We start from the raw sequence: 14,775 nt of genomic DNA on the forward strand, positions 1-14,775 counted from the left end.
GTAAAAAGGATACACTCTCATATATTTTTTATTTGTACATATTTATTATAGTTTATCCATAAAATTGTGATAAATATTCTTATTTATTAAAATAAATTATAATTTAGTTGTTTTTATAAGTAACCATAACATTATGTATGTATGTATACTTGTTTAAAAAAAATAAAACTAAGACAAATAAAAAAAGATACACAACATAATTTAAAACATTTAAATACAAATAAGAAAAAGGAAATTATATATACATATTTCATTTTTACGTTTTACGTTTTAACAACATTTTATTATAATTAATACAAATAGAATTAAATTCTTAATAGCATATTCAGTATGTTTTATCATCATAAAAAACGTAATATATATAATTATTGAAAGAGACCCTCATTCCGGTAATAACTGCTTTGAAAAATTATGATTATTTCTCTCAAGATTTTCACATGTATTCTTTTAAATAATTTATTGAAGACCCATATATTCAAACATTAAATATTAATATACTTTCATACAATATTATATCTTACTCTAAAAGTATTGCCTATGAAATCGTGTTTTGGATTTATGATTTAGACCATTCCAACCACTCCATACCTTTTTTTCTATTTATTTATTTAATGTGATGTGGGTATGTGATATGTGATGTGGGTATGTGATATAATTATAAAAGAAAAATGAGTTTTTATATTTTTTTAAAAATAAAAAATTTATGTGTCAAAAGTATTATTATTTGTTTTAATTTAAATCATACATACATTTCAACTTTAATTTAATCAACTAGTATTTTAAAATCGCACCATTTAAAATACATAACCTATATAAAAAAAACACTAATTAAATAAATAAAAGAAAGAAAACTCACCAAAACCATGATTTTCTTTCAAAACCAACCTTCATCTCACCTTCATGTGGGCCCCACCTTCACGTTCATGCCAGCTCTATAAATACATGTAAATGGTTCTTCCGAACATCATCAAACCAAACCAAACCACATATCACAGATCAAACACGTTTTTTTCTCGGTCGTGTTTCTTCTTCCACTGTAAATTTCTCACTATGACTCCCAGCTTGAACAAACCCTTAGCTTCATCCATCACAAAGCATGTTAATGGCTTCAACCCTTCGCTCTTCACCCTCTCCAACTCAACCCTAAAAGTTAAGGGTCAGACCATCCTCTCCCAAGTTCCTCAGAACATAACCCTCACACCATGCACCTACGACACTCACACCACAGGTTGTTTCCTAGGTTTCCATGCTCCTACTCTCAATTCTCGCCACGTCGCACCCTTAGGCCAACTCAAAAACATCAACTTCTCCTCCATCTTCCGGTTCAAGGTTTGGTGGACCACTCTCTGGACCGGTTCCAACGGTCGCGACCTCGAATCGGAAACTCAGTTTCTCATGCTTCAGTCCGGTCCAGACCGCCCTTATGTTCTCTTTCTCCCCATCGTTGAAGGCCCATTCCGTGCGTCCCTCCAACCCGGTTCAGATGACAATGTTTCGGTAAATATTCTACCTTTAATTATATTTGCATGAGAATTATGAATCATGGATAATATATTTTAATAATATTTTTATTTATCCTCAAATTCTCAAAGAAAAAGAGGAAGAATAAATTTTACATACAACTATTTTTTATTATTTTTACTTTTTCTTTATAATATAAAAGTCTGCCTTCTTAACTTTTACTATATGTTATGTTATGAAATGAATATGATATGTGTCAATTTATTATTAAAACGTGTGAATTTTTGGAAATGTTATAATATTGTGATTAATTTAATTATTTGGATTTTTGAAAGGTGTGCGTTGAGAGTGGGTCGAGGCACGTGACGGGGTCGACGTACGAGAGTGTGGTGTACGTGCATGCAGGGGATAACCCGTTCACGTTGGTGAAGGAAGCCACACGTGTGGTGAGGGCGCATTTGGGCAGCTTCAACCTTCTGGAAGAGAAAACCGTTCCAGGAATCGTGGAGAAGTTCGGTTGGTGCACGTGGGACGCGTTTTACCTGACGGTGCACCCTGACGGCGTCAAGAAGGGCGTGCAGGGGCTGGTTGACGGCGGTTGTCCGCCGGGGTTTGTTCTGATTGATGACGGATGGCAGTGCATCAGCCATGACGCGGAGCCCGAGAAGGAGGGGATGAATCAGACGGTCGCCGGAGAACAGATGCCATGTAGGTTGATCAGTTACGAGGAGAACTACAAGTTCAGGGATTACAGGAACGGGGAAGGGTTGGGTGGGTTTGTGAGGGAATTGAAGGAGGCGTTTGCTACGGTTGAGTATGTTTACGTGTGGCACGCGCTCTGCGGCTACTGGGGAGGTGTCAGGCCCGGAGTGGCGGGGATGGCTGAGGCCGTGGTGGAGAAGCCGGTGCTTTCGGAGGGTTTGAAGTTGACGATGGAGGACCTCGCCGTGGATAAGATAGTGGAGAACGGAGTCGGGGTTGTGCCGCCGGAGACGGTGGCGGAAATGTACGAGGGGCTTCACGCGCATCTAGAGCGTGCGGGGATTGATGGGGTCAAAGTCGATGTCATCCATGTGAGTCTTTTTCTTCATTCATTTGTTCAATTTCCAACCTTAATTTTGCTCACTTTTTACCAATTTCACTTCAAATTTAGCATACGAAATCTCGTGAAAAAAAAAGAAAAGAATATCACTATAATTTGTATGTCAGCACTATTTTTTTGGTCGGCACGTAATTTCTTTTTAAATTGAAGCTTTATACGTTTTGTAAATTCAACAATTTTCTACTTAATGTTGGACCGTGTTTCTTGTCAAAGGCAAATTACCAAGACCAACTTTTGTTTAAGCTTTTGCTTCGTATTTGTTTGTTATCTATGCATGGTTTGTCACCTGTGAAGTACTGATTTTGGAAAACAGTTGCTAGAAATGATATGTGAGAAATATGGAGGGCGAGTGGATATGGCTAAAGCATACTACAAAGCACTCACAGCTTCAGTGAGAAAACATTTCAAGGGAAACGGTGTCATTGCTAGCATGGAGCATTGCAACGATTTCATGTTGCTGGGAACTGAAGCAATATCCCTTGGTCGTGTTGGTATGTGAATTGCACCTTGATACCACAGACAATAACAAAGTTATATGTATTGTTTTAGAAAGGAACCTTCTGGCATTGGTTTTGTTTAGTTCCTTTGGTCTTATGTGTGTTCATGATTTGGATTGAATCAGGGGATGATTTCTGGTGCACTGACCCTTATGGTGATCCAAATGGTACATATTGGCTTCAAGGGTGTCACATGGTGCATTGTGCGTACAACAGCTTGTGGATGGGGAACTTCATTCAACCAGATTGGGACATGTTCCAATCTACTCACCCTTGTGCTGCTTTCCATGCAGCTTCAAGGGCCATATCTGGTGGCCCCATTTACATCAGTGACACTGTTGGGAATCACAACTTTGAGCTGCTCAAGACCCTGGTCTTACCTGATGGGTCCATCCTCAGGTGTGAGTACTATGCACTCCCAACCCGGGATTGTCTTTTTTCTGACCCTCTCCATGATGGCAAAACAATGCTCAAAATATGGAATCTGAACAAGGTCAAATACCCTCCTTAAATCTCATTTTTCAATTCATCCTTTCCTTTCCAAATCCCAATCTTTTGCGTTATTTTGTGATGATATATGGTTATGGCATTGTCAAGCATTATTTATCCACAAACTATGTTATATAGGATCCCTTTTGCCTTCTTTGGATAAATTTATCCATAAATACTTGCATGGAAGTAAAGAAAAAGGTAGAAGAAATTTAAGTCCTCCCATAAACTGAAACCAATTTCTACGCTTAACTTTTGCAAAGGTTGTCTTGTCTCATCAACCTTTTCCAAAAGCTGAAGATTGGAAGTTATTCTTAGGTTATAGGAAAATTGCAATTTACTTTATCTTCTTATAAATGATTATGGAGAAATTTGACTAAATCAAATGAAGTAATCGAGCAACTGAGCTTTTGCCGATACGCTTATATATGTATGCAATGTTTCTGTAATGATTTGCTTAAAAGTAAATTGATCAAGTACCTTAAATGAAATATGTTTTTTGCACAATGAAAGTGAGAATTTGTCATTGTATTTGATTTCGGGTAATATTTTTTGTCAGTGTATATAGAATAGAGTATAGTGAGACAGAGTTTATTATTTGTTCATATGGTGTCAAATACAAATACTGAAGCTAATGATCAGATTGGAAACTAAAACTGCTGTGTTTTTTGCTTTTGATACAGTACACTGGAGTTCTAGGGGTGTTTAATTGCCAAGGAGGAGGCTGGTTCCGTGAGTCTAGGTCCAACAAATGCGCTGCTGAGTTTTCTCACAAGGTATCAACCAAGGCCAATCCAAAAGACATTGAGTGGGATAGTGGAAGCAACCCAATTTCCATTGAAGGGGTGGAGCTTTTCGCCTTGTATTTCAGCCAAGCCAAGAAGCTCATCCTCTCAGCACCTTCTGACATTGAAGAGATTTCCTTGGAACCATTCAATTTTGAGCTTATAACAGTTTCCCCTGTGACTGTCTTGTCTGGGAAGAACGTGAAGTTTGCTCCTATTGGTTTGGTGAATATGCTGAACACTGGTGGAGCAGTCCAGTCCTTGACTTTTGATGATGCTAAAAATTTGGTGGAAGTTGGAATAAGAGGCACTGGGGAGATGAGGGTCTATGCTTCAGAGAGACCAAGCACTTGTAGAATTGATGGAAAAGAAGTTGATTTTGAATATGAAGGATTCATGGTCAAAATTCTAGTGCCATGGCCTTCTTCAAGAATGTCCACTGTTCAGTTTGCATTCTGAGCTAGGGATTTTTGTTTTTTTTTTTTGAATTATTTTCCATAGTAAATGATGTCAAGGGGCCTTTTATCCCTTATATGTTTCATAACTTGCTTTTATAGTTTTTCCCCCAATACTTCTTATGGGAGCAGTACATTGATCTGATAATTTAGTCAATATCAAGTTTCTTTTGCATCCAATGAATGTCACTTTCTCTTGATTATACCTTTTTTTCTCCTTCAAACACTCTTGTGCTCTTATCTTCCACTGATCAGTCATGTGCCACTGTTGAATAGGTTTTAGCTATCATTCAATCTTGTGCTTTCAGATTTGAAAGAGTTTGACCATATCAGAAAACACTTTTAAAGATGTGGCTAGAAACACAGATTTAGTAGTTGTGTAAAACTGTTTTATACTGTAATATGTTTAATCCATTGGATGGATTTTTAAAAAATGCAGAATATATACATTATATGGTTGCCTGTCTGTTTAGAAGTTAATTTCACCCATTACCCAGCAATAGTTTTGAAACATTGGAAATACAGTTTCCATGCTTTCTGGTAAGAACAGGAATAACAGGTTTCATTTTTGGATTATATCAGTCTTCTTTGGTGTCAGCAAAGCTGTTCATAGTGTAATGCAAAAACATTTAAATTGCAGGCAAATAAATTACCAAGTTTAACAAAAAGTTCCGCTTTCATATCAGCAAATTTAACCTCTCAAAATTTGTTGTATGAGGAATTGTACTTTTACACCAATAGTGTCACTAACTTCACTCGGTGGTATAATTTAAAAAGAAAATTGAGATTTCAGTTTTAAGTCATGGATGATACAAATTGAAAGAAGGGGTAACATTATATACCAATGTGCAGAAGCATAATGCAAGTGTGTATCCTCACCTGTCCACAAAACTAGTTGATGTTGACATGATGCAGTCATACGTATAGATGAAGTTGCATAAAGGTATACAGCTGAAAAGAAATCAATCAACTGAAATATGGTAAGGTGCTAGGCTCAAGCATAGAGAAAACATCAATGACATTTATTCTATCAAATAATTAAGCAAACTGAAGAAAACCATACTTTCAAAACTGTGACCAACTGCTGAGTAGTTATAGTGTAAGTCCAGAAAGTGATATGCAAACAAAATACCTATTCACGTTCTGGGTGTAGCACTGTAAAATCCAACATTCAAATCAAAATATTCTATATATTTTAAATGGCAGAGCTACAACAATTCCTATAAAGAGTAAAGGAAGTTAGTATTTTAGGATTCAACTATTAGCCAACAAGGAAGATATGTTTCCCAGATTTGTTAATTTAAATAGTTATTGGTAAGGATCTTTGCTGTTGGGATATATATAGGAACATACATAGCTGTTTCAGACCACGTGAAACTATCTATAATATAGTTATATTATTTATTTAGTTAGTTAGTTAGCACCTTTTACTATATCTTTTTCATCTTCTTTGCCTCTCACTTCATTGCAAAAGAGTACTTTAGAAAATTTGCCATCTATCTGATTTCTTGCAATACAGAGTTAATTGTATGCAATTAATTGTTTGATGCTCATATGGTGTCAAATACAAATATTGAAACTAATGATCAGATTGTACTGGAAACTAAAACTGCTGTGTTTTTTGATACAGTAAACTGGAGTTCTTGGGGTGTTTAATTGTCAAGGAGGAGGCTGGTTCCTACTGAGTTTTCTCACAATGTTTCATATGGCAGCAATACATTGGTCTGATAATTAAGTCAATATCAAGTTTCTTTTGTATCCAATCAATGTCAGTTTCTCCTGATTACACTTTTGTTTCTCCTTTAAACACTTTTGAGCTTTTATCTTCCAGTGATCAGCTATTTTCCACTGTTGAATAGGTTTTAACTATCATTTAATCTTGTGTTTTGAGATTAGGAAGAGTTTGCCATATCAGAAAACACTTTTAATGAAGTGGTAGCTAAAAACATATAATTTAGTAATTGTGTAAAAATGTTTTACACTAAACTAAAATTCAATAATGTTTTAATATAGTAATTTGGCTTCATAATACTGAATTACTTTTTTATAAATGTTGAAAATTCTATATTTTCCATTTTTTTAAGAAAACTGCCTCTGCATAAAAAGTGAAACTAGAGAAAATGTCTTCAACTGTGTATTCTTATCATTCAATGTGTTTTCATATAAATTCATGAATTTGAGATATTAGAATGAAAATTAGAGTGAAATTCCAAAGAAAAACACAGCATAAAAACATATAACAACATTATAAAACAAGTTGTGCATAAGTGTGTAATGTGGTACTGATAAAACAATTTTCTTAATACAAAAGTTGTTAATGTCAATGCATATAGGATAGACCAATTGACACAGTCTGAAAGACTAAAATGAAAGGATAATACAGAAACCTCAATCATAACCCAGTTTAGAAGTTGCTTCCAAGTGTGATCCAAACATAACTTGAGATACAAACTACATCATTACACTTCTTAACATAAAGTACTGTCTGCCTATAGTAAAATAGAATAATTGTCTGCATAAATTTTAAGGTAAGTTGTGCACATAATTTCATTCTCCATTCTCAACTAAGGAAGATCATCATTTTCATCCAACCTGCAAAATTAAATGAGAATCAACTAGTGACTTTCAATTTTTGAAAAACTTGAATTACAGTATTAATTATATGGAACTTACCTTAGTTTCGATTATTACGGAGGGATTGTACAAATGCTTCAGACCATCTTAGCCTTTCAGCTTCTGGCACAGCCAAACCATCAACAAAAGGGTTCCAGAAGCCATCAGGACCAGACAGAACCCAACTTACTTTTTCTGGTGGTGAACCAGTTAGGTTATGCACTGGAGCTTTGTTATTCTTCTCAAAATTGATTTTTTTCTGACTATCCAGCTTCACAGGTTTCTTCTGAAAACATTAAGCTAATTACATTAAATGCATCACCAGTATTTTTAATGTCATAAAGTCTATAGTTTTGAAACTCACTCCAGCATATTGATTAGAGTGTTTGGAGGACTTGGGAGTGACTGTTTCTTCTTGCGATGGTGAAGAATAAGCACGATTTCTACAACTTCTTATACCACGAACAATTTTCTCTTCTGATTCCACTGCAAACTGAATAGAAAACATAGATAAGATTTTGATAAACCATGTAGATATATGTTGAAATCAAAAGTTACTTGTTGGTTGGATTTTGCACCTTGGTTATTGGTGTACTTGGTTTTTCTGCCAATTGTTTTCCTTCTCTAGACTGGCTATAATTCTGCAAAAAATATAACTTTAAATCAAAATAGATAGTACTTTAAGCCACAACACCTCCTCAATTTTTTGCAGTTGTTTTAGGTACATTGTAGAACATACAGCACATAAGGTAGGTACACATGTGGCATAACTAATCCTTCTATGTTGCATCTTCAAATCAAGAAAAACAAAATGAGCTATTACAAGTTAAAATTTCCAAAGGAAAATTGTGAAAGAAAAGTAGTCTCAAAAGGGAAAAGGGATTGAGTAGGAGCCTTGTTAGTGTTACAGGCATGTCTCCATAAAAATCAAAAACATTGGTTAGGCTGACACATGAGGCATAAGTGGTGTGTTATGTCTAAATACGAAAATGTACAATAGTTTCAATGTTTTTCCTCTCCAAAGTTTTTTGTGAATATTCAGAATGACTTCATCTTCTTTATTAAATGTTACTCACACTTTGCATTATAAATACATAATTAAAAAAGTTGTAAAATATGAAATAAGAACTCACAGTACTTGTGTTTCCATCTTTTGATATCTTTGTTTCAGTGATATCATGATCTCCTGCTTCTTGTGCTACTTGTGCTAGATACTTCTGAACAGAAGACAATGATCGAAACTTCCTTCTAGTATGTGGTTCATAGTAATACTGATCAAATAAAATAACATAAAAAAGACATTAACAATCAAATCCTTGCAAGTACAGAAAGAATACCATTTTTAAACATCAGATGTGCTAACTGAATAAATGAAGAACAAACCCGAAAAAAAAAACAAAGTACTTCCCTATCTTCTCTGCAATGATTATCATACAGGGACTGTTGACTCAATAGGTTTAACTTTGTCTACTAAAGAAAATAACTTTCTTTGGTGAAGTGTAAATAACCTTTTAGAAATCACTCACAATAAAACTGTTTATTTAAGGAATAGACTTCTCTCCCAACAGATCTTTTTTTAAACTAAACTTGGAAATCCTACAATTCCTCCACATACTAAATCCTCATGGTTATTCATCAACTATATCACAGCATGTTAATTAATCCTACAATTACTCCAAAAATAACATTATTTGCACAAAATGGCAATGTTGAAAAGTTCAAATTTCAGATTCATCCAAGTCTACTATCAAAAACTAATTTCTCATACTAATATCCATTCAAGGAGCTAAATTTATCTAGTCTAGAATCAAAATCGAATTTCTCATACTAATATCCTTTCAAGAAACTAAATTTATCTTTATAACCATGAAAAAAATGCCAAAACAGAATGTTTTGGAACAGTTATTTGCAGCCACAATGACAATATAGAGAGAGAGAGAGTTCTGTATAATGAAGGAAGCAGATCCAAAATTGTTTCTTAAACTGTGTCATCTTTAACTATGGTGTTATTCGCAGATCAAAGCTTTAAGAGTAACCCTGAAGATGACGGTGAGACAATATGCATGCATGCATGTATGAAAAAACAATACTTGATGGGTGAAAAAGGGAAGATGTACCCTGTCAACATGAGTAGGCTTAGAGGGTCGGGCTTTCTCTTCCACAATCCAACCTTCAGGAAGCTTGAAATGTGATGAAACACCGACATGCAGATCCGATGAAACGCCGTTGAGAATGTCTTCTTTGTAAGACATAGTATTCTACTGTTGTTTTGCCAATGCCAACAATACTGTCTCAGTGTCTGTTCACTTCCATCTTTTACCTAAACAAATTATGTCTTTTATTGTAAAAAATATCCGCATTTTTTTTCCGCCCTTGTCTTGAATAGTAATTAACTCTCCTGAGCTTAAAAAGGAAGAATCTTATTCAACAAGAAAATATAAAAGTTATTATTAAATTGTTTTTTTTAAGGTTCGGAAGTTAATGATGATACTCTGTCTTTGTTGTGTTTACAAATTAACTATATAGGACAGAATCTAGACCCTGTATTTTATGTTATGGATATGTAATATATGTAATATTGAACATGAACGCACATAGGTAAAAAGAGAAAATAATAACGATTATAGATGGACATGGAAATACAATTTAAAATAAAAATAAAAAAGTGTACTAGTTTAGGCAATCAATTAATATATAAATTCTTAAATAATGATAAAAGTTCAAATTAGGTTTCTTTCTCAATCTAAATAAAATATTTGTATTTCTATTATTTTTAAATGCAAAATCTTAAAAATAATATATATAACATTTTATATATTAAAATTGTATTTATAACATTTTATGTCTATATTAGAGTCAATAGATAGGAGGAGGATGTGACTTATGTAAATAGCAATTTTCTTAAAAAACCATCAACTATATTTTTTATAATCTTCTGAAGCTACAAAAATTTTAAAATCCATAAAAGTGGAATGGATAATTCAATATTAAAAATAAAAAAACTAATATTTTTTTTATATAATAAAGAAAACTAAGCTTAAATATATTAATAATGATTTTTTAAATATTATTATTATTATTAAATAAAACGTGTAACCCTCTTTCAAGACCTCCTTGTTCACCAGTTGCTCTAAGGATGCAAGAATGATTGGCAGACTGCACTTTCTTTCGGTGAGTGGCCGGTGAGGTGGGAGGTTTCTGCCGGAGAGGTTTTCTTTGATTTTTTGCAATTCCTGGTTAAATTTATGTTTTTTTTATCCTTCTTGCATCATTTATGCTTTCTTTCTTTGTATTTTACATCTGCATTCCTGAACTTGTTATAGACTTCTTTTATGTTGTCCTAGTGATTAGATAGGTTACTTGTTGAAATCTGTTTGTAGTTTTCTTTGAATTGCTTTCGTGCCATAAGTTAATATGAATTTCTGAATAGGAATTTATGCTGCGATGGTGTCTGTAATAAGTTAAATTCCAATACTGCACATACGATTGTTTCCAAAATTTTCTTTTGGAAACGTATTGGTCCCAAAGGTGAGGTTTTCTTTGCCAAGATGTCTTCTTTAGTGCACTGGAGTCTAATCTGTCGAGTCACGGAAGTGGGTTTGGGTTTGGTTTACTTTCAATCTGTAAATCTCTGTTCAATTTTTTTTTTTAGTTTCTGTTGCAATTATGTTTCTGGTTTTGATTTGTTCATTCTCTGATTCTAGTTCTTAGTTGTGTTTTTTTTTTCTTGCTTAATCTGATTTCTCAGAATTTTCTTAAATTTAGTGCATACCCACTCGGCTTTGTTGTCACTCTTAACCTGTGTCTTTCAGTTAACTTCTATGTGCACTGCATTTTAGACATTATATCAAGGTTACAAATCTGCTACACGGTTGCATTTGCATTTTTACACTTTTACATATAGCTTGCCTTTAGAGTTTTTGAGTTAGAAATTGCATGAGTAGGTTTCATGTTTCTGCATCATTCATAGCATTTCACATTTTTATTCCATGCCTTTAGGTTTTAGATAGTTTCTTGATTCTATATTTTATTTCCTCCATTGCATTTTGTTTTTAGCAAGGTTAACTATACAATTTAGACTTAACATGCACCATTTCCACGGATTCAATACCATGGTTGCCCTATACTACATTAGGGGGATTTTTTGGTTTTTGTCTGTCTTATTGCGACTAAAAGGCTTTTAACATGTGTTGAATGATATATTAAATGACATGATTGATAAATATCATCCCAGTCCTGATCTTTAAACCTATACACTGCTAATTGACGGGCTTTGTAGAGGAGATATATGCAATTGGGCTTTCTCTCTGTTTGAGGAGATGATTGATATAATTGCCATTGGACGAAATCAAGCAGGAAAAATATGTTTCAAGCTGCTGAGATAATTGAGGATCTTGTGAAAAAATTGTAAATGCATGAGCCTCTTATTTGTGTGCGCACACTGCACTGTTACACATTGTGTTAAGCATTTGATATCAATGGCCTGGAAATATTTAGAATAGTATATCAATGGCCTGAGTGTTCAGACATTTCTTATCTGCTTAGCCTTTTAGTTGCTTCCCTCTAATGAATATAATTTTTGAGATCCTTTTTCATATTTGCTAATATAATAATAATAATAATTGTTGTTTTCTAGAACAACTTGCAATGAGGATCTATGACAAGTTAAGAGAGATAGTGAAGATTCAGAAGTTCCGAAGATTGGTATCATATACTGGGTTTTACTGCTTCGCCACACTCATAAGCTATGCTTATGTCAACAATACGACAAGAGCTGGTTACTCTAGAGCCGATCAATTCTATGCATCATACCCTGCTGGTACCGAGCTTTTAACGGACACTACCAAGGTATTTTCTTTTTATAATGTCATCAATTTGAAGATTAGAGCATATTATTTTGACCTAAAGTGTGATTTTGGTGTTTGAAATTTGTTTCAGTTGTACAAAGCTGCACTTGAAAACTGCTTTGAAGCTGAAGAGTGGGGTCCGTTTGAGTTCTGCATCATGGAAAAACACTTTAATCGTCAAGGGAATTCGCCATATGCTTATCATGCGGTATGATGCCAAAGGGCGTGTTATTAATTTCATTAATGTTGCTGGAAAGAAAAGGAATCTTAGTCCATTGGGGTTTTGCTTTTTTAACGAAATGTTATTGCATAGGATTATTCGCCCACCCCTTTGTAAGTGGTGAACAGTGGAATGATTTCTGAATTGTGAGAGTGACATATAGTGGTCTTCTCTTGAATGACAGGGAGGTCCCTGATAGGAAAATGTTTGAAAAAATTCCATAAAAATTGTCTTCTGATATGATAATTTCTACATGTGAGATAAGCAGAAGTTCTGTTTGCTGGATTTGATGTATTTCTAAACTTTTCTTCTAGCGTGTCAAAGGAAGATCCTGCAGTTTTTACCTGTTATATGCTAGGGGCAAGACTTCAAAAAAAAAACTCTTTGATGACAATTTTGACTGCAACATAAAGGTTTTTGGAGTTTATGTGACTGCAGTTTCAATTGCATTTTTGCAATTTCCTGCAATATCAAGAAGTGCAATAAAACTATGACTGCAATTAAAATCTTGGTTAGGGACAAATCTAGTTTCGAGAAAACTTTAAAACTGTAGTATAATGCCCAGGTTGATGACTTTCTCAGTCAAAGTAGACAGACCTTCATTTGGCCGGAGGAATTTTTCTCTACGTTCTTTTGTATAATCAAGCAATAACAGATATGGAAGAACTGATACAAATATTTTTCATAATTGATCTTGCTGAAAGCTATGGCTAATTAATTTATCAAACATTAATAGAATACTGTTATTTTATTTTTTTGGATAAAATCTTACTGCATAAAATTTCAACCATGCTTCTGTGTTTGTTTAAATTTGTTACATTGTTCCATTTCTTTTGGATCTCTACAGTGTTTATGGAATTAACAAAAGAATATGACGTGTTTGGCTTCTTTCAGCAATACATGGCACACCTCCTTTCCCTTGGACAACTTGATGGAAGTGGTTGATCAGAGTGATTTACATATAAACTATGATGAAGTATGACAGTAGAAACTTTTGCAATATATGAAGACATGTAAAGGCAAATGAGAAAACAATGAGGTTTGAGTACTTACTGAGATTTGAACTCCCCGTGCATTCTACAGCAGATACTCAGCTTTCTTCCTGTTCTTTGATATTCAAACTCAGTCAGTCTCAAATGTTTCTGATTGAGTTGTTTACTGTACTAATTGTCTAATGCTATCCTAATTAAGACTATTTTAATAAATGCTGGCATTTAAATAAAAAATAGTTTAATTTTGTTTTTAATTATCTTGTCTTTTCCATTATCTTGTCTTTTCATATGCAACACACATTAAGTATCTTGTCATTTCCATTATCTTCTCCTTTATCACCCTTTTTAAGTGTCACAATAATTATTAAGTCTGAGTATGTTAGAGTAATCAAGTCTAATTGGGATCATTGTCAAGTTGTACCTAGTTTTCTAGGTGTCTAGTATAGACCATATTCTCTTGTATCAAAATTCTCTCATTATAAATAGAAGATTAAGATTATAAGAGGGGATTTTTCAAGCCCTCCAAAAATATTTCTTCTCCTCTTTTAATCTTAAGTTTAGCAACAAAAAATTTGAAATTCTTAACCTATTTTGACCACATTAATATCATTGCAAACATAAGTGAATCATTTTGCAAAGTGGGTAAAAAGGTGGGGGTTAAAACTCTTTGCAAAAATAGTATATTGATTTGATGTAGAATATAGCATGACCAATTTTTGGCTCAAAAATATAGCAGTATTTACAGGGTCATTTACCTCTGTCTCAATTTCTGTCATGTCTGATAACATCCAGTTGCAATGTGACTGGATTGTCTTTCACACACCTACATAGTTAATCATATCAATTGTGTTTATGACCAGCTTTGTTATGCCAAATGGTTGTTCAAGTGGAGTTTTCATATCTTCAAGCACTAAATATTTTAACTAAATATTTTTTTGACATTATTTGCGTGTAATTTTGTGATTGATTCATAGTAATGTTTATGATTATTATTATTGATTATGAAGTAATTTTGGACCAATTATACACTTAAATAACGTTAAAATGTTATTAAAAAAAATTGTATCGAATATGCATTTTGATTTAATATCTCAAATTATATGTGAAAACTTATAAATTAGGAATGGATATTGGGAACACGTGTTGTGTTTTTGTGTATGATGTGACTTTGGTGAATTCAATGAACAATGTTAGACCATCCACCAGGAAGGTGTGCAGCATCCCATGTCAGCATTCTAAAATTATGTTTTTAAATTAAAAAATGATTAGATTCTTGATTTTCTTTTATTTTTATAAGAGTTAAATATGTTTTTA

At 33.5% G+C, this 14,775-nt stretch overlaps 3 protein-coding genes across 9 annotated transcripts; 2 read left to right on the plus strand and 1 right to left on the minus strand.

Moving 5' to 3' along the window:
* Positions 1 to 969: 969 nt before the first annotated feature.
* On the plus strand, positions 970 to 4,969 carry LOC106756272 (probable galactinol--sucrose galactosyltransferase 5). The gene is made up of 5 exons (XM_014638673.2): positions 970 to 1,497; positions 1,797 to 2,534; positions 2,877 to 3,054; positions 3,186 to 3,553; positions 4,233 to 4,969. The coding sequence occupies exons 1-5, from the start codon at positions 1,051 to 1,053 to the stop codon at positions 4,791 to 4,793; spliced, it is 2,292 nt and encodes a 763-aa protein (XP_014494159.1). The 5' UTR covers positions 970 to 1,050; the 3' UTR covers positions 4,794 to 4,969.
* Positions 4,970 to 6,883: 1,914 nt separating this feature from the next.
* Positions 6,884 to 9,880, minus strand: LOC106753011 (methyl-CpG-binding domain-containing protein 7). 2 transcript variants are annotated; one of them, XM_022787419.1, is made up of 6 exons: positions 9,520 to 9,880; positions 8,536 to 8,673; positions 7,981 to 8,043; positions 7,767 to 7,895; positions 7,463 to 7,685; positions 6,884 to 7,381 (listed from the first exon to the last, which is right to left on the minus strand). In XM_022787419.1, exons 1-5 carry the CDS (start codon positions 9,652 to 9,654, stop codon positions 7,464 to 7,466), a joined length of 687 nt encoding a protein of 228 aa, XP_022643140.1. In that variant the 5' UTR covers positions 9,655 to 9,880; the 3' UTR covers positions 6,884 to 7,381; position 7,463. The 2 variants fall into 2 exon arrangements, with proteins under 2 accessions (XP_022643140.1, XP_014490300.1); XM_014634814.2 differs by having other exon boundaries at positions 6,889 to 7,381; positions 7,463 to 7,688; positions 9,520 to 9,878.
* A 612-nt stretch (positions 9,881 to 10,492) lies between these two features.
* On the plus strand, positions 10,493 to 13,715 carry LOC106766829. 6 transcript variants are annotated; one of them, XM_022781286.1, is made up of 4 exons: positions 10,493 to 10,573; positions 12,039 to 12,250; positions 12,341 to 12,457; positions 13,317 to 13,715. In XM_022781286.1, the coding sequence occupies exons 2-4, from the start codon at positions 12,050 to 12,052 to the stop codon at positions 13,329 to 13,331; spliced, it is 333 nt and encodes a 110-aa protein (XP_022637007.1). In that variant the 5' UTR covers positions 10,493 to 10,573; positions 12,039 to 12,049; the 3' UTR covers positions 13,332 to 13,715. The 6 variants fall into 6 exon arrangements, with proteins under 6 accessions (XP_022637007.1, XP_014507081.1, XP_022636999.1 ...); XM_014651595.2 differs by having other exon boundaries at positions 13,364 to 13,695; XM_022781278.1 differs by having other exon boundaries at positions 10,500 to 10,589; positions 13,364 to 13,695.
* Positions 13,716 to 14,775: the final 1,060 nt, after the last annotated feature.

This window comes from Vigna radiata, chromosome 1, assembly GCF_000741045.1.
Source record: "Vigna radiata var. radiata cultivar VC1973A chromosome 1, Vradiata_ver6, whole genome shotgun sequence".
Lineage (NCBI taxonomy): Eukaryota > Viridiplantae > Streptophyta > Magnoliopsida > Fabales > Fabaceae > Vigna > Vigna radiata.

Bases quoted from the DNA above. Each gene is read 5' to 3' on its own strand.
- LOC106753011 (XM_014634814.2), bottom strand. From the start codon at position 9,654: ATGTCTTACAAAGAAGACATTCTCAACGGCGTTTCATCGGATCTGCAT. The intron at 8,674-9,519 runs GTACATCTTCCC...TTATTTGATCAG, and splicing joins AGCCTACTCATGTTGACAGG to TATTACTATGAACCACATAC. The intron at 7,689-7,766 runs GTGAGTTTCAAA...TAATGTTTTCAG, and splicing joins ACTCTAATCAATATGCTGGA to AAGAAACCTGTGAAGCTGGA.
- LOC106756272 (XM_014638673.2), top strand. From the start codon at position 1,051: ATGACTCCCAGCTTGAACAAACCCTTAGCTTCATCCATCACAAAGCAT. The intron at 2,535-2,876 runs GTGAGTCTTTTT...TTTGGAAAACAG, and splicing joins TCAAAGTCGATGTCATCCAT to TTGCTAGAAATGATATGTGA. The intron at 3,554-4,232 runs GTCAAATACCCT...CTTTTGATACAG, and splicing joins AAATATGGAATCTGAACAAG to TACACTGGAGTTCTAGGGGT.
- LOC106766829 (XM_014651595.2), top strand. From the start codon at position 12,050: ATGAGGATCTATGACAAGTTAAGAGAGATAGTGAAGATTCAGAAGTTC. The intron at 12,251-12,340 runs GTATTTTCTTTT...AATTTGTTTCAG, and splicing joins TTTTAACGGACACTACCAAG to TTGTACAAAGCTGCACTTGA. The intron at 12,458-13,363 runs GTATGATGCCAA...GGCTTCTTTCAG, and splicing joins CGCCATATGCTTATCATGCG to CAATACATGGCACACCTCCT.